At 42.8% G+C, this 24,367-nt stretch overlaps 1 protein-coding gene across 1 annotated transcript; it reads right to left on the bottom strand.

Annotated features, from left to right (window-relative positions):
- Window positions 1-734: 734 nt before the first annotated feature.
- On the bottom strand, window positions 735-16,263 carry CYP4V2 (cytochrome P450 family 4 subfamily V member 2; the record flags this gene model as incomplete). The annotated part of the gene is made up of 11 exons (XM_080343849.1): window positions 735-910; window positions 2,556-2,735; window positions 2,907-3,041; window positions 3,396-3,498; window positions 5,879-6,070; window positions 7,884-8,010; window positions 8,893-8,962; window positions 9,378-9,568; window positions 12,155-12,240; window positions 13,106-13,218; window positions 16,053-16,263. The coding sequence occupies 11 exons, from the start codon at window positions 16,261-16,263 to the stop codon at window positions 735-737; spliced, it is 1,584 nt and encodes a 527-aa protein (XP_080199975.1).
- Between the last annotated feature and the right edge of the window lie 8,104 nt (window positions 16,264-24,367).

The following is a 24,367-nucleotide window of genomic DNA, read 5'->3' as shown; positions in this document are numbered from 1 at the left end:
ACCTGCACCTAGGCATGTAATTTTTACAGATACAATTTCATTCCATATTGAAGCACAGTAGAAATTTATTCTCAAAACTTGTAATAATGAAATCCATTATGAAATCCTGTGTGTAATTTGCACACATTCTAGTTCATGGTAAGATTATATAGATTAATGCTTATGGTACACTTTGCTAATAATTCAGAGCACTCACTACTTAAGAACTAGTGTACATTCTTACAAAGGAAGTGAAATTATAGATTTTTGCTTTGTCTTCATAGATGTGGTCATCAGCAAAACAGAAAAAAATTAAAAAAATCAAACTGTGCCAAGTGGAAGAACTGATCACTTGTACCTTTCAGAACCAAAGAAACCTAAAAACCATACAAAGATGTGAGACAGTAATTTACCTCCCAAATGCTATGGTATATAACCAGATCACTCCATCACAGGCACTATTGTTGTTCCTCCCATAATTTTTTTTTGTTTGCACTGTTGCAATAGAAAAGTTTAATCCATGGCACTAAAATTTGATGTTTGAAAACTTGCACTTCAGAGATTAACATGAAGTTCATATGCACTAAAAAAGTAGAGCAATTTAGGATTGTTACAGCATCTTCTTTGATGAAACAATCAGTAATTACTTTAGTTGCAACAAATCACTGTGCTGTCATCAAAATATATGATTTAAAAACACATCACAGCCTAAATAGCTTGGAAGTTTTCTGAAAAATTAAATCTTGAATTTCTTTTCATACTGATCTAGTGTTTGGCCTTCGCTTCAGCTTAATCCAGATGCCATTATTTGGACGAAGTATCAGCTCTCCAGTTATACCAAGGTCTTCTGGTTTTTGACATGAGTCCACCCAAAAGCGCCGCAGGATAAGGGCTAGAAGAGCTTTCTCCTCCATTTGTGCAAAGCGCTGACCTAGGAGTTACAGGGCAGAAAAAAAAATGATACTGTCAGGCTGCATCATCAGTTGCTGCATTTGCATGCTCACAGTGATAGCCCTATCACACACAAGACAGCAAGGTCTGTCCATCTGCTTTGAGAACAGAACAGCCTTTAGGCCAAACTCAAGGTCAGAGGGACACCACTGGAACCAGCACTACTCTCAGCAGGACAACTCTGGCCTTCCTGGGACAATCCACAGCATGTCCTCCTTCCCATAGCACACAGAACTCAAACAGCAAAGAGGAAACAGTCAACACTTCACACGGAACCAATACAAAACACAGCCTTGTCATGTCTCTTGGGTGGACTAGGCAGGACGGAATGGTTGACAGACCAGAGCAGGAGAAGGTGCAGCACAGGGACTGTGAGGAGGTGAATCCCACTCTTCCCTATATGCAGAGAGAAGGCAAAGGAGATACAACTGCAAGAGAATAACAGGTAGACCTTCCTTCAATGAACACTAAGCATCACACATACTGATTATTTGCTACCACAGAGTGCAAAGTTCAATTTACATCTCAGAGGAAGGTGGAGGAAAGAGAAGAAGAACAGAGATTTATGAGGGAAACCAAACCAACTGTTACAATCCACACATTTCACTCAAACTAAACTGAAAATGGGAACAGAACACAAAATCCAGCGTTCAAAACTTCTTCTGTTCTCCCCTCTATATAATATGCACAGATGGATGTTTGCACACATGTGCACAGTGATGCATTCCTGCAATGATATTAATGAGCCAACTCTCCTGCACATATTCCTGTACACTCAGGAACTAGCTAGACATATAAGATTAAATCAGATTCTAATTTGGAACATGGAAAGACCCACTCCACTGTTTTTATGGGAAGTGCACCTATTCCCCATGAAACAAATTAAAACCAAACTAAAAAACAACCCCACGCCCCCAAAAGAAAACAAACAAAATGAAAAACTCAGAAGTTGTATTTTCTGTTCTTGTAAATGGCATAATTGCTGAATTTTCAACATCTGCACCTAAGATCAATGCAGGGAACAGTCTTTTTATGTGTTCTACAATATAAACAACAATGCCTCTACTTTGAGCAAAGATAAATGCCGAATGTCTCAGCAGCACCTGAAGAGTTAACAAGTTCTGGGACTACAGTGAAAACAGCAGAGCAAAAATTATGTCAGAAAGAGGGAAAGAATACATCAGTTGCAGACTGTATGTTTGGGACACCCAGCTGAGATCATGAGACAGACAGATGAGATGTTTCCAGAGTAAAACAAGTACAGGACATTTGCCTTTTCTCGCTCTGTCTTGTTGACAGTGAGGATCAGAAATTTGGAAGCAATCTTGTCCTAACACGGGAGCCCATTAACATGCTCCCAGGCTGCACAGGCAGTGAGAAGGAAACAGCAGCATGACAGACATTGGACCTTGGAAAGAAAGAAAACCTTTGGGAAGAAATAAAATATGGCAGCTGAAGCATCAGGCTTGCAAGGGAGACAGTGTCCAGAATTTGGGAACTTGGAGGACACGACACAACCGGCAGGCACATCAAGACTTAAATTTCTGTTATCCTCGCTGCTTCCACAATTACCACACCAGGAGCAACACTGTCACACTACAAGGGCTTCCTCTTCAGCTACATACCAATGCAGTTCCTGGGACCGGCAGAGAAGGGCACGTAAGCATACGGATGCCTTCCCTTGCAGTTGTCAGGGAAGAATCGCTCAGGCTTGAATTCCTCTGGGTCTGGGAAGATCTCAGGATTTCTATGCAGGGCATAAGTTACGACAACAACATTTGTGCCTTTTGGTACCTGATATCCTCCTAAAAAGAAAAGGGAAAGGGAGAAGACGGGTCAAAATAACAACAAATAAGTGACTTCCTATACACAACAGCACAGTGAAAAATAGAACAAGACTGTCCTTTACTTGGGAAATACCCCCACTGAGGAGATGTTAGCAGGATAGGAAGTGGCAAACACAGGACACTGCTTACTAATACAGCAATCCTCTCTCAAGGTCCGGGCAAACAGTGGAACCGAAGGGAAGATCCGAAGGGCTTCTTTCACAACACACTCAAGGTATCGAAGATTCTTCAAATCATCCATTGTAACAGGACGTTCAGTGTTGCCTCCTGTCCGAAACCAAACAGGGGGATTAGCAAGACCAAACCTCCCCATTTTTGGTTAAACAAACTCATCCCAGCTCCCTCCAGAAACTCTCATCATGCATTAAGACCACACAGGAGAAGGTGCTACATACACATTGAACAGGTATGCCTTGGGCCGAAGAAATAAGGTTGTCTATACTCTCCTACAGACCTTCCAGTACCTGTGCCAATCACCTCTAGCTCTTGAAAGCTCCAAAAGGGCCATAAGGCATGTTCCTACCTCCTCTTCTACATGTAGGCTTATAATGTACCACATCCCTACTCACAAATGCAGCCATCACCACAACCCCAATGATGGAGGGAATGGAAACGTACCAAATATCTCATCCAGTTCTCTGTGAACCTTCTTCTGGGCTTCAGGATTGTGTCCAAGTAAGTATAGGGCCCAGTTCATAGCAGCTGCTGTTGTATCATGGCCCTAGAGGTCCAGATTTACAAAGACATTAACTTCAACCCTACTCCTGTGCACAAGTAGGCTTTGTAAATACAGGGTGTTCCAAAAAGATGGACCTGATTTCAAAACAGTAGTGATTTCAAATTGGGTCCATCTTTTTGAAGCACTCAGTACTTAGGTGTGCAAATGGTATGGAAAGTGAGACTTATTAGTCCCATGACCAAAAGAAAAACAAAAATCAACAGTGAAGAACTCTACCCAACACACTGATTACCAGGATATAAGATGATCCATGATTCTGTCAGATGCCTGAAAAGTGACAAAAATGGAAATTGCTGAAATAACCCACATAATCATCCCTCCTCTCTGCCTCACAGAAGCTGCATGAAGTATCAGTATCTATATAATGTAACAGTTGAATATTGAATCTTTGGTTACTGTCAACAGCTTAACATCTGGGATGCCAAACAACTACCACAGGAGATACACAATGGACACAATCTGTAACCTTTACAAAACTAACCAAAAAAGGTCTGATGAGGCGTAGTACAGTGGCAAGAAGGAGAGAGGGAAAGGGAGAGGGAGAAGGAAGAAAGGAGAAAAAGAGGAAGAAGGGAAAAGGGAGAGGGAGAAGGAAGAAAGGTGGGAAAAGAAAACAGAAAATCTGACCAATAAAGGATTTTGGTACCAAAAAGGTGCACTTGTTGTGAAGTTTGGGATGCTGCACCTCTTCCAAATCCAGCTATGGAGCAGTACAGGCATGGTGTGATGGGAAGAGTTTCTCTAGGATACAACAGCAGTAACATGACTCTGAATTAAGCTCTTCTGAGATAGAATTCAGGTCCACATAATAGAATTGTGTGGAAAACTTGTGAAAGTCTTGTTTAGCTCCTTCATTGGAGAGAAAACCAGACATAAGACGACAGTACACCAATGCACAGTTGACAACAGAAACAGGAGGTTACAGCCAGTGTGGCAAGAGACAAACCACAAGGAGAGTTGGCAAAATGAAAGGCAGAACGCTGAAAAGGTTTAGAATCATAGAATCGTAGATCATTTCAGTTGGAAGAGACCCTCAGGATCATCGAGTCCAACCATAAACTCACCTAACTCTAGCACTAAACCATGTCCCTAAGAACCTCATCTAAACGCCTTTTAAACACATTCACCACTTCCCTGGGAAGACTGTTCCAATGCCTGGTAACCCTTGCCGTGAGGAATTTTTTCCTAATATCCAATCTAAACCTCCCCCGGTGCAACTTGAGGCCATTTCCTCTTGTCCTGTCACTTGCTACTTGAGAGAAGAGACCAATACCCTCCGTGCTACAACCTCCTTTCAAGTAGTCGTAAAGGTGTCCCCTCAGCCTCCTTTTCTCAAGGTTAAACAACCCCAGATCCCTAAGCCGCTCTTCATAAGACTTGTGCTCCAGGCCCCTCACCAGCTTTGCCATCCTCCTCTGCACTTTCTCCAGTACCTCAGTGTCTTTCTTATGATGAGGGGCCCAAAACTGAACACAGTATTCAAGGTGCAGACTCATCAGTGCCAAGTACAGTGGTACAATCACTTCCCTAGTCCTGCTGGCCACACTGTTTGATACAAACCAGGATGCTGTTGGCCTTTTCGGCCACCTGAGCACACTGTTGGCTCATATTCAGACGGCTGTCAATCAACACCATCCAGATCCCTCTCTGTCAGGCAGCTTTCCAGCCACTCTTCCCCGAGCCTGGGGTTGTTATGACCCAAGTGCAGGACCTGGCATTTGGCCTTGTTGAATCTCATACAACTGGCCTCAGCCCAATGATCCAGCCAGTCCAGATCCCTCTGTATGGCTTCCTACCCTCCAGCAGGTCAACACTCCCACCCAACTTGGTGTCATCTGCAAACTTACTAAGGGTGCACTCAATTCCCTCATCCAGATCATTGATAAACAGATTAAACAGAACTGGCCCAAATACTGAGCCCTGGGGAACACCACTCGTGACTGGCTGCCAACTGGATTTGGCTCTGTTCACCACACAACTTTGGGTCCGTCCCTCCAGCCAGTAGAGGGTTTAGAGCCCCCTTTAGCATTAATGAGATTTGCAACAGGAGCTGAGCACCCATGGCCCACATAAACCATAAAGCTCTTATTACTCACCTGCTTTCATGAGTAGAGCCTGTTCACATAGACAGGGCCTGCCACATGTGCTGCCCAACATTTTGACAGGGCACACAATTCTAGATCAAATGATTCTATCCTTCAGTAGTTTCTATCCTACAGATATTTCTTCTTAGGCTTCCAGAGCTAAAACAACTTCATACTAAAAGCAGACTCATGAACTAAGACAAGGAAGAGTCACCTGTAAATGATGAATCTCAGGTTCTGGGAAAACAAACAACACACCTAACGGGTTCCTTGGGTACCTCAAACATGAAAGTATCCACTTCTTCACGAATGTCCCTGTAGCTCAATTTGTTCCCTTCATCATCTGTTGCACTCAGCAGCATATCAAGGAAAGCTTTTCTCTTTTTGGATCCACTTTCTTCACAGTTGGTATCATTATCACATCTCATTTTCTTGGTGTTTTCAAGTTCTGCAGCTTTTTCTGCAATTACCTGAAATCAGAAGCATTACATTAGATGTGATGCACACAGCACACGTGCATGGTCTACATTAAACAGGTTTGTCCCATCTTATTGAAACAACATCCATCTGTAGCAGTCTACAAGCACTAGTTAGCATAGCTGTCAGCATTAGCTCATGAACTTTAATGATTTTTTTGTGTTAGTAGGTGAAATATGAACAACCCCTCTTGTCCCAAGCAATAAAATGAACCATGAATAGCCTTTGTGTGATCAAGAATATAGATAGCCAAACTATGCAAACTATTTGTTGATCCAGAAGTGTAAACACATCCAGATTATCTGGAACAAGCCAATTGTGCATGCCAACAACAGCAACAGCAAATCAAAAAACATCACCACAATTTGAAGAAACTGATCACCAAGAAGATATTCTCTACTCTATCCAATAACTAAGGAAACAATCACATCTCAAACCTCTGCGGAACCCAGGGGACTGAAGAGAAACTAGGGCACCCCACAGCCCTATATCAGGACTACATATAGCACAGCTGGAACCACTACACGAAAGCTTCACAGATTTTCTTCAGTATAAGAACAATGGTTGAACTTCCCTTTTTTAGGTCAAATCACAGCCCCAGTGACAGACAGAAATTTCTTGTGGTCACCACCATTGTTGTAACAGCAAAACAGAACCCCACAATACAGTAGTTTTGCTCTCAATAACAACAGAATAGTTAAAAGGGCTATAAAGTATAAAATTCTGTTCAGAGGAAGCATTGAATGGGGGAAAAAATACAGTTATATACACACATATAGTTCCCCTCACTGAACATATAAAGACAGCTATTGAACCACTTTTTGTCTCAGTGTTTTCTGTCACTAGATGATATTGTTATTTACTGTTCCTTTGTCATCTTCTAAGATTTGGCTTCTTATATTCAGTGCATCAGCCCAGCATGGGAAGAGAGCATTACCTTAGGTCCCTTTATGAGCCTTTCTCATACTTCACTGCTGAAATTCCCAATAAAAGGAAGCAAACCATGAACTACCTAAACAATACAGAGTCAGTTTGGCTCATTATATGTAGTGAAAGCTCAGAGGTTATTTCCTTTGTTGTGGGCATTGATACAATGACATCACAGTGTACACACATCTGTTTCAGTAATAGCAGCCTCTCTGGCAGCATCCTAAGAGTAGATTTGAAAGGGCAACCACTGGCAAGAATAGTGTTGGAACTATCTGGTGAGAGAAATGGGTGTTAATTGCACAGATTAACATGGTGAGACAACACTGCGTTTTATGCCAAGTCAGTGATATATGCTTAATGGTTTTTATGTCAAAGTGTCTTACTGCTGATGTGAGGACCTGCATGTGTTTGCTCATCTCCTCAGTTATGCTCTGAATAGGGGAAAACAAATAAAGTCTGCCATTTCTGAGGGCTGGTCCAAGTCGCATTGCTAGGCAGAGCCTTGTGCTTACTGCTACAAACTTGGTAGTGAGCTGTTGCAGGCGATTCAGATATGTAGCAACTCGGGCAGAACAAGAGTTCAATGATTTTCTGTTGTTTGTTTCGGTTGTCAAGGTCCTCTAAGTTCTGTTACTGCCTTGGAGTAGTATAGTCTCTTGCTGGAATACAACAGAGATCCTGACAGAAGAAGTCAGCTGTTGTCTTCTTTTCAGGGAATTTCTTGGCATGCCAACAGAGAGATAGTTCTCCTCTTAATATATGCATATCAAGGGGGCTGAACCTCACCCCCATTTGGAAGCTCTCTACTGAGTGCAAGACTTTGCACCAATAACTAACATGTGCCATTAAAAAAGAAATTTAAAAAATAATCTATACCATATCAGTAAAATTGTGAAGGATCTTGAGGTTCCTCTCATGTTCTCTCCCTTCTTTGAACAGCATGTATACAAGATCAGGCCAAAGCCAAGGGCTTTTCTGCCGTTCTTGGATTAGATCGCTCATCCTAGGGGCATAACAATTACATCATGTAACACTTCTTGACAAAAAAAAAAATTACAAATCACTCTCAAAGAACCAAATAAAAAGTTCTACCTCCCTCATATTGTATGGGTTTAAACCCATTCATCTGAAGGGAAGGCTGCTTATTTCCCAGTTTTAAACTCCCTCAAAATTTCTGTCACGTGTCCCAGCGTCACCATGATTTATATCTTTAAGCACTGATCTCTGAGAAGAGACCATATTCTCATTTAGATGGAATACTCCTGAAAGAGACATTATTACACTTAGGTCAACTTAGGGCCCACTTGCAGTACGGTTTGGGAAAGGCCAAGGAACCGATGACAATGAGACCCTTTATCTCCACTCCTTTTTTGTAACACACCTGTCTCAAAAAGCTCCATCAAAGGCTACGGCTGAGATCCCACAAGCTACATCTGATCTAGGCTGACACACCAGTGTGGTAGGAATATAGACCATGCTTTTCCTAATCCACTGGACAGTCACATATGATTTGAATGGTGTAAATACTGCTGTAAACTGCAGAGCAGCAGTGCCTCAGCTTTAACATGCTGTCTAAAGCAGCAACCTCCCAATTCTGCCAGTCATGCTGATATGAAATGTTGGGGTCCCTTTTTTTTTAACCTCCCATACCAATGAGTTAACTGAATGGCAACCAACACTTCTTCAAAGACTCAGGCTCCCATTGCATATACTTGAACCAGAAAATGCATCAAAATCTGCAGGAGTTTTTCCTGTCTTCTTGAATTTCTGCCTCCACCCGTGACCTCCCAGCCCTCCCTCCTGGCTCACAGCAGATGAACTCCTAACATCAATCACCATCAATTCCAGCCCAGCTACAAAGCAGTCAAGGAAAATGTCCATTTACCTGTAGATAGCGCGAACATACTCAGAATCCTTATTCTCCTGAGCACCCACATTCTTGCCCATTGCTGTTTCTAGTAGGAGGAAATCATCAGTTGTTCATGAGTGCAAAGTGAAATGCAGAGTCCATGTACACAATAAGTTTCTACTGTTGCAACTTCCAACTGTCACCATATCATCCCATCAACAGGTGAAACTTACATATCTCCTTCCAGGTGATGAGCTTGCTTTACATTTCCATGCCCAGGAACCCCACTCTTCAACACAACCTCATTTCAGACTGCTACCTCTGCCCTGTCTTCTGACAACCTCACCTCCTCAGACACACATAAGACACGCTAGAAGAATGGCTTTGGGAGGAAGGAAATGCATTCACACAACATACAGGGACATTCCTCTTCAACCGTCTCCTCATACAATGTGGCACAACTGTACTCATGAGCCTCAGTATCATTCACAGCCCAACCACAATAACTGAAGAGGACTCACCACAGATTATATCAAGGGCACAGAGAGTGATATCCAGAAAGACATTAAATGGCTCCTTGTCAACATGCTTTTCAAGTTTCTCCAATAAAATACATCCTTGTTCATTCATAACCTCTAGAAAGTCAGTTAAGATTGAGAAGTGGAATGTGGGAGTTATCATCTTCCTCCGTGACCGCCACTTATCTCCAGTGCTGCAAAATTAACAGGGAGAAGGAAGGGTTAAAAACTCCAAGTCAAAAATAAAACTTTCACCATCACAGGAAGTACACAGTAAAAACTGCAGCCTGGAATACCTTCACAGATGGACATTCTGTAGATGACTCTTCAAGCTCTCCATAGCACCCCGCAGAAGGAGTAAAATGGAAATATTTATTGCTCCAGTTGTCTCTGAAGCACAAGCCATGATTTCTATAGCTGCTCTCAACAAAAGTAGATGCCAACAAACCTTCAGGCAATACAGCCTCATGGTTGCTCAGTGCATGGACTCAGAGGGACTGAGTAAAAGCCACCTATAGCACAAACCAGCTATTCAGCATCAAGGCCTCACCTCATCACATTATTTCTGTGAATCATCACTCATGCAGAGAACTAGGGTCCATGGACATTACGCAAATGACTGCCTCAAGATCTGGCTACGAAGTACTTCCTTGGAGATGGCCAACCACCTCCCACATGTCAGTGAAAGAGCATGGAGCCACAGTGGGCAAACTTTTTCTGAATCACATGCCCACAGGCACACATCTGGCAGCTCTGCTTACAGGGTAAACCATCACACCACTTCTCCTGTTAACCTGCTAGTGGGGCACTCCTCAAGCCAGCTTATCTTTATTATGCTCCATTATGTTTTTGCAAGCACAAGTAAAAATACCTCTAAAAGTCTACTGGAGACAAAACAACCAGTAAGGAAGAAGACTAACAGCAAGGATGCCTGATGCCCATGGACCTCAACTCTCTGCACTTTGCTGCTGATTACTGCCTTCTTAATGGCCTTGAAGGAAACTCAAAATAAAAGGCATTCCACACCTTTTCACATCAACTTGTGACACCATGGTCCCATCACGAGGCACATGGATTTCACCTCTGAGGTCTCCAAGTGGGCAAAGCTCCATTGCTAACAGGGGGACCTTGATCTTCTCAAAAAAACACAGAAGAGGCACAAAGGCACCAGAGCTACTCAACACTCACCTTGCTCTGACTCTTGAATACCTGCATCAACGAGACCAAACCTTCCTTGACCCTCTGTGTGGCAGCTGCACATCCCCCTGAGATCTGGAGCCTTCAATGTGGCAGCTGATGGCTCTTTTAGCACCTTTTGTGCCCCACTGTGCCTGTCCCCATGTACACACCTAGGGGGGTACCAAGGTGTTGACAGTCACACCCTCCCCTACCCTGGGGCAGGGTGACTTCACTGCTACCAGCTGGTGGGGCACGAGGGGTGGGACCCTCAGTCAATTGACCTGGTCCTTAATGGGACACTGAGTCAATTGACAGGGTCGTTAGCAGAGGAGGTGTCCAGTGCAGCTGCAAAGCTTCTGGACCATGTTGTAATGCCCACAGCCAGATCTCACCCAACTATAAAACAGGGTTCCTGCCAAAGGCCCCCTTTGGAGTGGTCTTCTCAGAGCAGTGGGTCTGTGAACTGGAGCCCTCTCCTTAGACTGGGACGCCATCTAAGGAGGCTTCCCAGGATTGAGAGCACCTCACCTCCTCATTTGTGTGAGTGGCAATTTACTGGATATATCCTTTAATGAGTCCTTGCCTAATCAGGCAAGCATGAGTCCTTGCCTAACCCAGGTGAGTGATTATTTCTTGTGGGTACCCTGGAGTCAGAGGGCTCTAGTTTTGCTTCTTGTGAGTGTGTTCATGCACGCCGTGGGTTCTCATTATTCTTATTTTGTTGTACCTCAATAATCTCTTCAACTGATATCCAAACCTGTATTTTATGTTGTTGGAGTGCTAGCTAATTGTATAAACCCTGTTTCTAGTCACTTTATTGGCTGCACTTTTCCAGCTAGAATAAAGACTGTTTTGGAACTTGTTGTCTGCCTAAAACTGACTTCGGAGTGCCTTCATGACACCCTCCCAAGACCAAAGGACACTAAACCCTGACATCATTGATCCTCCCTTTCTCCACTCCTGACATGCACTCTTACTCATGTCTTATGAGCCTCCACTTCATGAGGGAAACAAAGGACAGTCACCATCCCTGGAGGTGTTTAAAAGGTGTTAGATGAGGTTCTTAGAGACATGGTTTAGTGCTAGAGTTAGCTTATGATTGGAAACTATGATTTTAAGGATCTCTTCCAACGGAAAAAATTCTATGATTCTATGACAGGGTGCAGATACTCTCTCATCCTATTTCAAAGCATCACCAATGTCAGGCCCATCGTACTGGTTTGCAGTGACACTAGTCAAGATAAGCAATGCACGCAGTCACAGTTCTGCCACATTTCAACCACTTGACACACACCACAACATTTGAAACATCCAGAATGTAGCATTGCAAACTACAAGTCACCACTTGCCACAGGATACAACTTCCCAAAACTCACATTAATTTCAAGCCTCTGGGTAAAAAAAGTAACAATGGGCAAAATTGTCAATCTGACATTAGCTGCTAAAGAGCAACCAAGACCATCACAAGGAATGAAACTTCTACAGCTATCATCTACATCTCTGTCCAGAGATATACATAGCATTCCTGCCACCAAGCCCTCTTCCTATCACATACCCTGCAAATTTCAAGATGACAGCAATGCACCTGCATTTCACTGTACCTCGTCAGAAGTCCAGTGCCCAGCCATGGCTGCATGAATTTGTACAGATATGATTTTTCAATATGTTTTGAACTGTTCAGAATAGCCTGTCAGAAAAATGAAAGCAGAGGGAAAAAAAAAAATCACTTGTTAGATGGAAAGAGATTTCTTCACCTGAAATTACTTCACACAGCCTCAGTTCATCTACAAAAATACCCCAACCTTCAGTAAAATGCACAATATTTCGGTACAAGCTCATACACAAAGAAAGCATTGAGTTCACATCCTCAAGTCTTTCAGTAAAGATCCCAATTCTGAGAAACAATCAAATACTCAAAAAGGTACTACTCCCGCTCCTCTTATCTTCCTGAAAAAAACAATCTGTGTTACAATGTCACAGAGAGAGCTCAGAGAAAAGCTATAATTTCCAGCCTTAACCAAACTCACAAGAAGTACCCTCTCTTCAATCAACGCTCCAACAAACAACTCTGTCTTCCCAGTTCAGGGACAATCGTTATCAGTAGCAAAACTAACAACTACATTTCACAGTATCAAGACAGACCCACCAAGTTCTAATGGAGAAGTCAGTCAGACACAAGCATTGCAACCTGCATTTCATAAAGTTCTATCCCTATTTCAGTGGGCTCATCTTCCCTGCCATCTGCTTGTCCATTCTGATCTTGGGAGCAGAAGTTTTCACAGATGTGAAAACAAAGCTAAAGGAGATGCTTCTTTGTATAAAACATACTAAGTCAGTGCTTTCATTTGCTGGTCATCTTCAGTATTTTTTTTTTTCAAGACTAAGCTTTTTATATTCTTCCACTTTCAGCTTTTCTTCAGCACTGAGTCAAAGGACAGGCTCAAGTAAAATCAGTCCAAGTCCTTCTTTGCAAAAATTACACTGAACAAATAGAAACTAACAAGTCAGATACCGCTTTGCATGACAGTAAGACATGAGGCAAACACACTCACCTCTACACTGTCAGGGTGAAACAAAACCATGACAGGCAATGGTCCTACCCAAAGTTTCAGCATCGGCCAGCTCCTGAACTCTTCAATGTGAGTTTGTAGTTGTTTAAAAAAACCTGGAACAACAAAAAAAAACAGATTAGAATTTTTTTTAAAAGGGTGTTTTGCTAAATAAACAAGACTACTGTAATGAACTCTTTTTCACCAGATCCCCTCTAGTTATGTTTTCTTAGTTTTATCTTGCAACTATGAGTAAGCAGCATACTTTGCATATAGCTGTATTACAGAAGCATTTCTTTATGGCTGCACTCTTGAAGGAGATAAGGCAGTTTGATTTAATCAGTCTCAAAGCACTGCAGCATGGGTCCTCTGTATTGCAATGTTCTTTGTAACAGTTAGAGACAAACTAAACTTTATCAGGGCTATGCTTACATTTTGGCTTAACTGACACTAGCCAAAATGCTACATCAAGCTGCTTCTTTACTGTTCAAGTAAAGCATCAAGCCTTTTCCCATCTGAGACCTCACTGACAGGCACTACATTTGTGGTGCACACCCAAGTGAAGCCATGCATGGTAATGATTGAGCACTGCACAGGAACCAGTATCACTTGAAATATTTAGTTTCTGATAGCTAGACTCCTGAAGAAAATCTTTGGAGCCCTTACATCATTATCATTTGTCTTCAAACAAATTACTTCTTATTCCAACATGCTCAAACCCTCTCACTTTCTTGCAGCCCTAAATATCAGTGACGGTTTGCAATTCTATCAGTGGGTTTTGATAGCTAGCTGCTCCGGGATTAAACTCCACTCTTGTACTTTTAGAAGCCTTATTGCAGGGTGACTGATTATGGGGTCAGTGTGGATTTGGCAATTCAGATATCCCCATCTCTAAGGGCAAAAAGACTCATAGGATAATTTATGCTACAGACTACCTGAGAGATAGCACTATTGTCCGGCTGCCAGCTGGACTTCACACCAGCAATCCAGCCAGTTCTCCACCCATATTATCCACTTACATAGTCTACATCTTGTCAGTTTAGTGATAAAGTATGGGAGATGGTAGTATCAAAGACCTTGCTGAATCAAAACAAGCACTACCTCCTGCTCTTTCCCTGCTCGCAGATCCAGCTATCTCATCACAGAGGGCAATCAGATTCATTTTGCAATTCTAGAGGAGGTGGCTGTTATCAGAATGTTCAAGGATTAAACAGGCCTTTGCCCTTTCAGAAACCAGATTAAATAATAAGTTGCTCCCTCCGAGGCATCTGCAGAGTTTGAAATTCAGAGATCCCCAAATCAAAAGAAAAACAGGGAAAAAACATAGTTTCCTAATAAATACCCCAATAGAGTATTCCCTAGTCTTACGCAAAGTTCTAATGACACCACATCCAAAAGGCTTAAGAATGTCAGGTTACTTCCCTGTTTTCAAAATATTATTCTTTCTAACATGACAGCAATTAAAATATTGCAATTTTCCAGTACTTGTCTAGCGATATCAATAAAATCACCATCAGCTGAAGTCATTTTTCTTTCTGCTATAAAACCTTATGCTTTTTTTTTCTAAAAACTACTTTTTAAACTGTCACATTTTTAATGAAAAATATTATAAACCACTAACTTCACTCATTTTTACATAAATAAACAAGAACAATGATGGATGGTCATGTACTTAACTATGTGACTCCTGCTAACAAAGGAAATTAGGTACTCCATAGAACACAGGAGTCTTCATCAAATTGCTTTCTGGAGAGAGAAGGAATTTTCTTTTTTTGTTTTGTTTTTTAAGATTTCAAAAGAAGAAAAAAAATATGTCTCTTAGTCAGGCCATACACACATCCTGACTATAATCCTGTTACTGCTTCCCCAAAGTTAACTTCAGTGAAGCTGCTTGCCCTCAGTTCCACCAAAGAAAGACCTCCCATATTTGTATTTTGATATGGGGTTGGATCTAGAGGAAAGATGCAGACAGAGGCACCATGTTTCTGCATGTGTCAGCACTGGGCAATGTGCATGCCCATACTGTACATGTCCTTGGCTTCCTCACATACCATGACCCAGTTGCTCTCTCTTCTGACATCACACCTGGCAGAGCAGCCAGGATCACATGTGCACAGAGCAGACTGCCATGCACAGGCAGCACAAACGCACCCAAAAGAGTCTGCTGGTCCACTGATAGCACAGCCGAAGCCACTTTCACACCCTGCACTCCTCAAGAAATACACTCCTGTGCCAAACTGAGCAGCAAATAGAAAGGGAACATGTAGCACATTAACGGTCTCTCAAGTACCTGGCAAAAGAAAGTACCATTGACCAGTGTGAGAACAGAAAGGTTTGCTATTGAGGGAGGTACTGGAAATACTCAGCAAGTTCTTTTGCATCTGATGCATAAATCTAAGGCACAGCTAATTGTGAAAATGACCCAGCAACTCAGCCCGCTAAAGTCCCCTGCACATGCTCACTTTGGGGAAGATAATTGTTTACAGAAGTATTTTTCCTTCGCCAGCTAAAAGCTTTGTCTGGATCGCAGCTAACAGTCATGAGGACACAGTGCTCCATACTGCGAAACAGGACTTCCTGTGAGAGCACCTCCCTGTCCCAAAAACAACATTCCACAGTGTTCATGCTCCACCTCACCAACAACTGGAAACAGATCCGACTCCAGCATCGCATCTGGAAGCCACTGTCATATTGAAACTCCAGCTAATCTTCGACTGATAATAACCCCACATTTATACAGTTCCTCTCCTTTCCCCTCCACTGCCCACTTCTCACACACTTCCCCTGTTCAAGTTGCCCACAGACCCAGACAGACCTAAAGATGATCACCGCCAGCCAGCCAGCCACCACTCAATCACTCAAGCACCCCCTGACAAGCGTTGGCCGCTCCAGCAAAGCCCCAAGCAGTGTATGGACCTCATAGCTCGGCTACGGCATGAGCTGCCCTTACCTTCTCCCCCCCGTTCCAAAAGTAGAGCATTTCCCAGCAGAGGATAGCAGGGGCTGACACCGGGGACCGGCTTCAACACCCACCATTGCCTCCAGTAATCCATCAGGGCGGGCAGGGAGCACACGGCCACAATCGTTAACAACAGAGCCGTGACCCCAGCCCCCAGGTGCAGCAGCTGGGGTCCCCCTGCAGCTCCCTGCATGACCTCCATTTCCATCTCCTAGTCTCCTCCTCCGAGCTTGATCCCTACAGGGAACTGGCGCTGCCTGTACCGGCTGCTCTGGCTGTGCCGCCCCCGCTGCCGCACGCCGGCTGTGCCGGCACCGGGCACCTAAGAGGCGGAGCTGTCACATGGCCCCGAGGCGCAGCTTCCTGCCAGGAAAACAAACAGGCAAAAAAATACAGGCGCAGAGAAGCTGTCTTGAAGCACTTCATGACAGCAGAGCAGCCGCAGGGAACGGTGCCATTTCCTTTCCCTCACTTGGCTTCTCTGACTCAAGTGAAGAGCAAGGAAATTCTTATCAGGCTCGTGCAATACCTCAGAAGGAAAAACTACAAACCACTGTTGAGATAAAAAACACCTTTTTGCTGATTTGGAGAGGATGGGTTTTCTTAAGACTGCCTTTCACCATCTGTTTTCAGGTGCCCATGAAACACTGGTTTGCCATACAGAACTGCTCCAACGCTCTTCAACATGATGCATGAAGGTTTCAAGTGCTTCAGATGGGGAATACCTTTCTTAAGCTGGGTTAATGGTTCAGAGAGGTTACACAAACCAGAGCCCATACAGACCCACGATCAAGAGCAGCACTGCAAAGCACACTGATGCTTCTCTGCTCAAATGTCCTTTACTCATCTCAGTGTTGAACGCTCAATCACAGGCTAACAGGTGCCAGTGACACTACTGGCAGCACCAGCACCTGTGTCACAACTTGCAGAGTGCTTGGGTAGAAGTGGTGCCATACCCACCACAAACCCCACTGCCTTTCCTGCCTCAGAAGGACCCAGGGTTTCTTCTCACCTGCTCCTCAAAGCATCCAATGCTCAGAAACCTTGTGGGCTGGTGAAAAGACAGCACAGCTCACACCCAATCTGCAAAACTTCACCCCTTGAAGATAACACAAAAGCTTCATGTAGCCATGGTCATGTTTTTCCTCTCTGTTTTGTATCAAAATTGACTGCACCAGCATTTTTAGTAGACCAACAAACAGCATAAACAAAGCACCTATGATAAGAAACGCAAATAGAGAAAGCTCAGAATATCAGAAGCTAAGGTAGGGCTGATGACCCTTGGCAGCAGAAGGGAGTTAAGTTTTGGCACTTGGTTCCTGCAGTTTCCCAGCAAACACTGTATCATAAATGCTGACCATTGCATTTTCTGCATGGTAAGCACCTGGAAATGAACTTTGCTACTCTTGCTGTTATTTGTAATAATTTGTGACAGAAAGCAGCAGATATGTACTCTGTCTTGTAAACACATAAGGCAAGCTACATTGTCATCAGTCCCATCTTCGTTCAGGTGACATCCCTGTAAGGATGTAAGCATGCAGTATTAAAAAGTTCACCTTTTGTCTTTGTAACATGAATATCAGCATAGTAATTACAGTCTCTTTATAAAAAACCTTGCAGTTTGTTGCCTTTATGGAGCTGATAATTAGATGAAGCAGCTAATTGTGATTCAGAGTAAAAATCTGCATTTCTAACTGCTTATAACTCCTTCTGCAGGAAACAAAACAAAAAACAAAAAAAAACCCACAAAAAAACAGAAAAAACCCAACACACACAAAACAGCAAAACAGGAAGGACAGGGTGAAATGCTACAAGGAAAGCAGTATGGAACACAGCAGAACTAGCATTACAAAATCCTGCCAGCAGCTGGCAATGCTGCTCCTAATGGAAGGCAGCAGCTATACTGCAAGATATACAAGATATACCCAGGAAAGTAGAAATGAGAGATCTGGCATCTCTGAGGCATAGTTATGCAATCATTACAAACTTTTACTATAAGTTTCAAAAGAGGATGTCCTGTAGGAGAGGCACACATCTATTAATAGAATCTGGAAACTCATAAAATCATTATTACCAGAAAGAAAAACAAAAACCCAAAGCAAAGCTAAAGTGGATCCAGTCCAATAGAAGGATAAAAGAGAAGAGCACAACACCTTCTGAAAAACTGTGGTGTGCTCTTTACATCAGTCATTTACTCCAGCCATACTTGACCTTTTTGGCATCTCTTAGAAAGCACACAGCATCCACAGTAAGCAAGACTAACCAGTTGCTAACATAGCAATCACTACAATTCATTTGCAGTTAGGAAAGGCTTTTCTTAGGAAGATTTTCCCTCTTTCTCAACACAGACAATTACAACATGATTAAACTTAGTGCAGAAAATTACTTGCACTGAAAAAAAAAAAAAGTCAAATTGTAGCCACACTATCACCTGCACAAATAAAAGATACAACAGCATGTCTCTATTTGAAAAGACAGTATCAGTTCTGAACAGCTCAGAAGATCTCACCCATCCACAAACCCCAGGCTTTAAAGCCCAGAGCTTGACAAAAACTTCAGCTTCAAATCCTTCTGTGGATTATTTTTCCTCACACAGATAAAGGAGATTAATAACATTTGAGACAGAGACCACAGCTAGGTTTTTCAGAGACAGACTGATTGCTGTGATGCTCACCTTGGTCAACCATACTTTGCAATGGTTCTTGAAGCCTGGTGTTCACCATACACCAACAACTGCTCTGTTCTGTAGCCATCATTTGGGACTGCTTCACAACATGAAATTTTGTATGAATTAAATGTCTCCAACAGAATATACAAGTTTGCCTCCTCTCTGAGAAACCCAGATCTTCCATGCCAGGTAGATGCATACCAGAGTAATAACATGCTTTGCAACAAAGCAGGTTGAAGCTTGGGCCACCACCATTCCCCAGAGCACAGCCTGTTCTTGTAAAGCAATTGTAATAATGTACCAGTGATGTTGTCATAACTAATAAACATCAATACTAAGTAGCTACCTACGCATCATACCTATGTTTATTCATCTCTGTGTTAAAAACATACTCTTAAGTTAGATGGCCACAGCTCACCCCAAGATCATGGGTGGAGATTCTGCCTACTCCTCTGTGGTTTGACTAGATCCTACAGGGCCTCCTCCTTGCTAAACTCTAGTAAGTTTAAAGAAAGCATTTAGCAGTGTGCTATCCATTACATGAAACAAATCAGAGGTCACGGAGCACAATTAAAAAGGTCAGTTCAAGATGTGGAATAACTTGTGAAGGTGGGTCACAAAAATAGGTAAGACTGCAAATTTGCCCACCCACACTCTTGCAACACGGAATATCTGGTGTCTAACATTTGCTCTATGAAATTTACTGTCACAGTGAATCCATTTGATGCACATGTGTATACACAGTGATAGATGAACCGTCTATTAGAAGCTGTGGTGGGTTACCCTTGGTCAGTAGCCAGACACCCACCCATTCACTCATTCACTCACCTTTCTCAATAGGACGGGGAGGGAAAACAGGATGAAAAAGTTCATCGGTCAAGATAAAGACTGGGAGATTGCTTAGTAGCTAACATCATGGTCAAAACAGACTCAACTGGGGAAAATTTAATATATTGTCAATTAAAAATAGAGTTGGGAAGTGAGAAATAAAGACAAAAAAGTTCCTCTTCACCACTTCCTCTTCCTCTTCTTCACACTTTTCTCCTGCTCCAGCATGGGTCCCCTCTATGGGCTGCGGCTTTTGAGGGTAAACCTGCTCCAGCATGGTTTCTCCATGGGCTGCTGGGGAACCTCCACTCTGGTGCCTGGAGCACCAACTCCTCCTCCTCCACTGACCTTGGTGTCTGTACTGATGTTGCACTCTTTTTCTCACCTCCTCTGTCTGTCCAGCATTCTTGTACCCTTTCTTAAATACATTTTCACAGAAATGCCACCACCTTGGATTCTGGGCTCACCTGCGTCCTGCAGCGGGCCCACTAAGTAGCCAGCAGGCATCAATTGTGTTCTCTTCTCTGCCCTTTTCTCACAAAGGCCACCCCAGCGGCACCCCTGCTGCCAACACCCCGACACCTACACCCAGCTAAAAAGCCTACCATGAAATCATTGCAAGACTGAAGAGGAAAAAAACAGGGGTGAAGTTCCCTCTACATTGCTCCCTAGTGAGACCAGAGATGTCAGCTACTAATTGATAGATACATCAAACTGTCAGCAATGTTAAATATCTGGACAGCATCACAAGTGCCTTCCCTTACAATTTTCAGAGAATAATTGGTCAGGCTGAACTTGTCTGGGTTGGGGAAGATCTTGAGGTCTCTATGCAGGGCATAAGTTATGGCAAGAATATTTCTGCCTTTTGGTACTTCATATCCTCCTGAGGAGATAAGGCAATGGGAGGAGAAGGGTTAAAACAACAGCAAATGAGTGACTTTCCATAAACTGCTTCACAGTGAAAAAGATAAAAACCCTGCCCTTTGCTTGGGAAACCTGAGTACTCTCTCCTGAAGACCCTCCAGCACCCATCCCAACCACCTCTAGGTATTTGAAGCTCCAGAACAGCCACAAGACCCATTCTTACGTCCACTTCTTCAACCTTGATAAAGGATGAACGGAAAACACACCAAATACCATGTCTCTGTGAACCTCCCTCTGGGCTTCAGAATTATGTGCAAGTAAGTACAGGGCCCAATTCATAGCAGCTGCTGTTGTATCATGGCCATAAAGGTCCAGATTTACAAAGACATTCACTTCCATACCAATCCTGTGCACAAGTAGCCTTCTTAAATACTTGGGTGTGCAAGTAGTACAGAAAGTGAGACTTATTAATCCCATTACCATGAGAAAAACAAAGATCAAGAGTGTCAAACTCCACCCAACATGCTGGTTATCAGGATGTATGATGATCCATGATTCTGTCAGATGTCCAAAAACTGACCAAAAGAGAAAAGTGTTAAAACACATTTGGTAGCCAGCAAATATCCCTCCTCTTCTCTCTCCTCTGCCACTTGAGAGTGTTCCATTGCTGCTCTAGTAAATAACAGATTTTTCCCTTCCTTTTAAGCTGCAGAAGCAGATGCTTGTTTTTCTGCTCTTCCCTCCATTCAGAAATCCAGTGACTGAGCCCCATTGCTTTGCAGAGGTCGGCCATCTTCTCTCTTTCACAAAGTGCCAGATGATGAACCATTATTCACTGTGTGGTTTCCACTTCTGCCATTATAGAACCAAACTGGCAGGTATTTATATTTTCATTTAGTCCACAACATAAGATCTAGGTTGACATGAAATGCTACAGGATGGCAAGGGACACATTTTGCCATCTTGCATTCTTGTCAATGTCTATATAGCACAGGAGGGAGCGCTCACAAGAGCAGAAGTATATTTTGGACACATGTTGTGTATTGATAAGGATCATGGCTGAAAACATTGTGGTGAAACTAGTGCACCCAGCCACAGGAGATGACACATTCAGTATAGGGTGGACCGTGATTTACATATCAACGACAAGATAACGAGCCACAGCCCAGGCCAGCTGGCTGATACCGGAGGTGGCGGATGAGCTGGAAGGCACATAGCCCCATCTTCTGATATGCCCAGCCTGGCACACAAAGGGGAAAGGCTGAGATCCTTCAACATGGTCCGAGACTTGTTGAGACTTTTCGATCTTTCGCAATCACCCCTTCCCCCCAGACTTCTGCATGGCACAAAGGGGAAAAGCTGAGACCCTTCAACATGGCCTGGAACTCGTTGAGACTTGTCAATCTTTTGCAATCACTCCTTACCCCCAGACTTTCCTCCACTCTGAGAGCTATAAAAAAGCTCACCAAAAACAGCACTAATAGGGAACCCACCACCCTCAGGACCCTCAGCCCACCCGCCTTGCCGCAGGAACTAGACCAGACATCAGAGGACACTGTGCTCCTGAACTACAAACCCCAGCATCCTTGCCGCGGGACATGGAGGCCATACATCGTCATACAAGTCCTGTCATCCACGCCGCGGAGTCATAAGAGTGGCTGGATCCCTCACCTTTTTCTTTCTTCCTTTCTCTCTGCTCTTTTCTTCTCTCCTTTTTTTCTATATCCCTATTTCTTTGTCTCTTCTTCTGTGATATATTACTCTCTTTCTCTCTCTCTCTTATACCTTAGTTTTCCTACCCCTTCTACCACTCTTTTTCTCTCTTTTCCTTTTGAACATATAAGAGTAACATAATCTTAAGCTCTGCTGTTGGATTCTTGCTAAAATTTTGTCTTATAGCTACTAATGCTTGCCAATACATTGCTTGTAGAAGGACTCTTGCTGTTAATGTATTGATAAATTCTGTGATATCATAAAACACTTTTGCCAAGCCACTATTCACTGTAACTAGTATTCCAACACGTACTTTTAGTAAAACTCATAACTGAATTGCACCCCTGGAGTGTCATTCTTGTCTGTCATTCACTTCACATAACCGCGCAGAATTAACCCAGAGTTAACTCACACCTGGTCTCATCTGTTGAGTCAGGGTGCACATCACATTCAGAGTTAACTCATCCCTCATCCCATCTGTTGGGACAGGACAACATACTGCTGAAGAAGACTTCAACGTGAATTTTGAACATTGTAACATCTTTGACCTGAGATTTCTGAAGAAACTGCATAAAATCCACCTGCAACTCCAAAGCAGTGTTCTACTTTCTCAAATACTGCATCATAATATCATTGGTTAGTAAACTTAGCATAGTCAAAGAAGAAAAATACTAAGCCAGGAAAGTAATTTAAAAATGCTTTAATTTACTCAAAATAATGCAGTTCTTGATGACCATTTACAAAAAAAAAAAAAACAAAACAAAACAAAAAAACAACCACAGAAATCTGATTAACAGTGCAGATATAAAATATACATTACAAATGCTTTGCCTTGGATTACCAATCCTTGAACATCCATAAAAAGAAGTGAGAACTGGTATTAGTTCCCAAGTAGAAGAAACTGATTCTATTCTTAACTGCACAATTTGGGCAAATACGTTTTTCTCCTCCTCCACAGTATCACAGTATCACAGTATGTTCTGGATTGGAAGGGACCTCAAAAGATCATCTAGTCCAATCCCCCTGCTGGAGCAGGAACGCCTAAGTGAGGTTGCACAGGAACATGTCCAGGTGGGTCTTGAATGTCTCCAGAGAAGGAGACTCCACAACCCCCCTGGGCAGCCTGTTCCAGTGCTCCCTTCCCCCTTCAACAGCTCTTCAACCACATATACCTAAAATGCTGGCTCTCTGATGGAAGAAGGAATCCCTGCCTGTGCATGCACACAGTGCTTATAGCCAGGGACCTGATGGGAGCTGTGATCCCTGGGCAGAACACAATCCCAGTCTCCTCTTTGATCTTCCTATTTGGCTCTACACAAAGAGGTACAAAATAATGCTTTCATCCATTAAGTACATATTTTCATGTTGAAACTTTGAAGGCTCGGGTATTTCAAGCTATGATTAATTTGTAAAATAATAGGCAATCTCAAGAAGTGGGAACAGTCTTATCAACTTGTCAGCATACGGGTTCAACTGCTCAGCATCTATAGACATGTTTGGCCTGACAGGAAAAACATTGCTTCCTGTAAACAAAGTTTATCCCAGCAGTTCCCATAGTTACTGAAGATTACGAAGACTTAAGTAGAGGCAATGAATGAATTCTATCTCAGAGAATTAAAGGAAGAATAAAAAGTAGGGACAGACAATATTTATAAGAAAGCAACTGCAATAAGCAGACTGAAAAATGAAAAAAAAAAAATGTTAGAACAACAGTTAAAGAGAAGCTACTACGAACTCCTGTTTAAAAGTATAAATTTTATATACAACTGATGTTTGGATAGACTAGAAAAATCTTTAACACTGAAGAAACACAAAAAAGTGGGAACAGGACTTCATGGTCTAAACATTTGCTTCTATAGGTAGAATAAAGTTCCCTAAGGAAAGGCAGAAAAAAGGAGGAAAGGCCAAGAGGAAAGTGCAGCAGCAGCAGCATCTGGACTCTGCAAACAGAGCAGATATCTCAACCATGTATTTAATTTTTCTCTAATTTTTATTCTAGCCTCTGGTCAGACAACTTTAAAAGAAAGCAATGCAGGCATCCTGAAGATTGCAAGGGTCGGCAGAAACCAGCATACTGCACGTGTTCTTTGTTACACAAGATACTAGCAGTCAAATTAGAATCATAGAATCATTCAGGTTGGAAAAGACCCTTAAGATCACAGAGTCCAACCGTAAATTTAGTGCTTCAGTCTTCCATTCAGTGCAGGGGGTTTCTGCTTCTTCCTAAGCTGGG

The sequence above is a fragment of the Nesoenas mayeri genome, assembly GCF_963082525.1.
Source record: "Nesoenas mayeri genome assembly, chromosome: 4".
Classification (NCBI taxonomy): Eukaryota; Metazoa; Chordata; class Aves; order Columbiformes; family Columbidae; genus Nesoenas; species Nesoenas mayeri.
The sequence above is the reverse complement of the archived record's forward strand: the minus strand, read 5'-3'. Positions and strand labels throughout refer to the sequence as shown.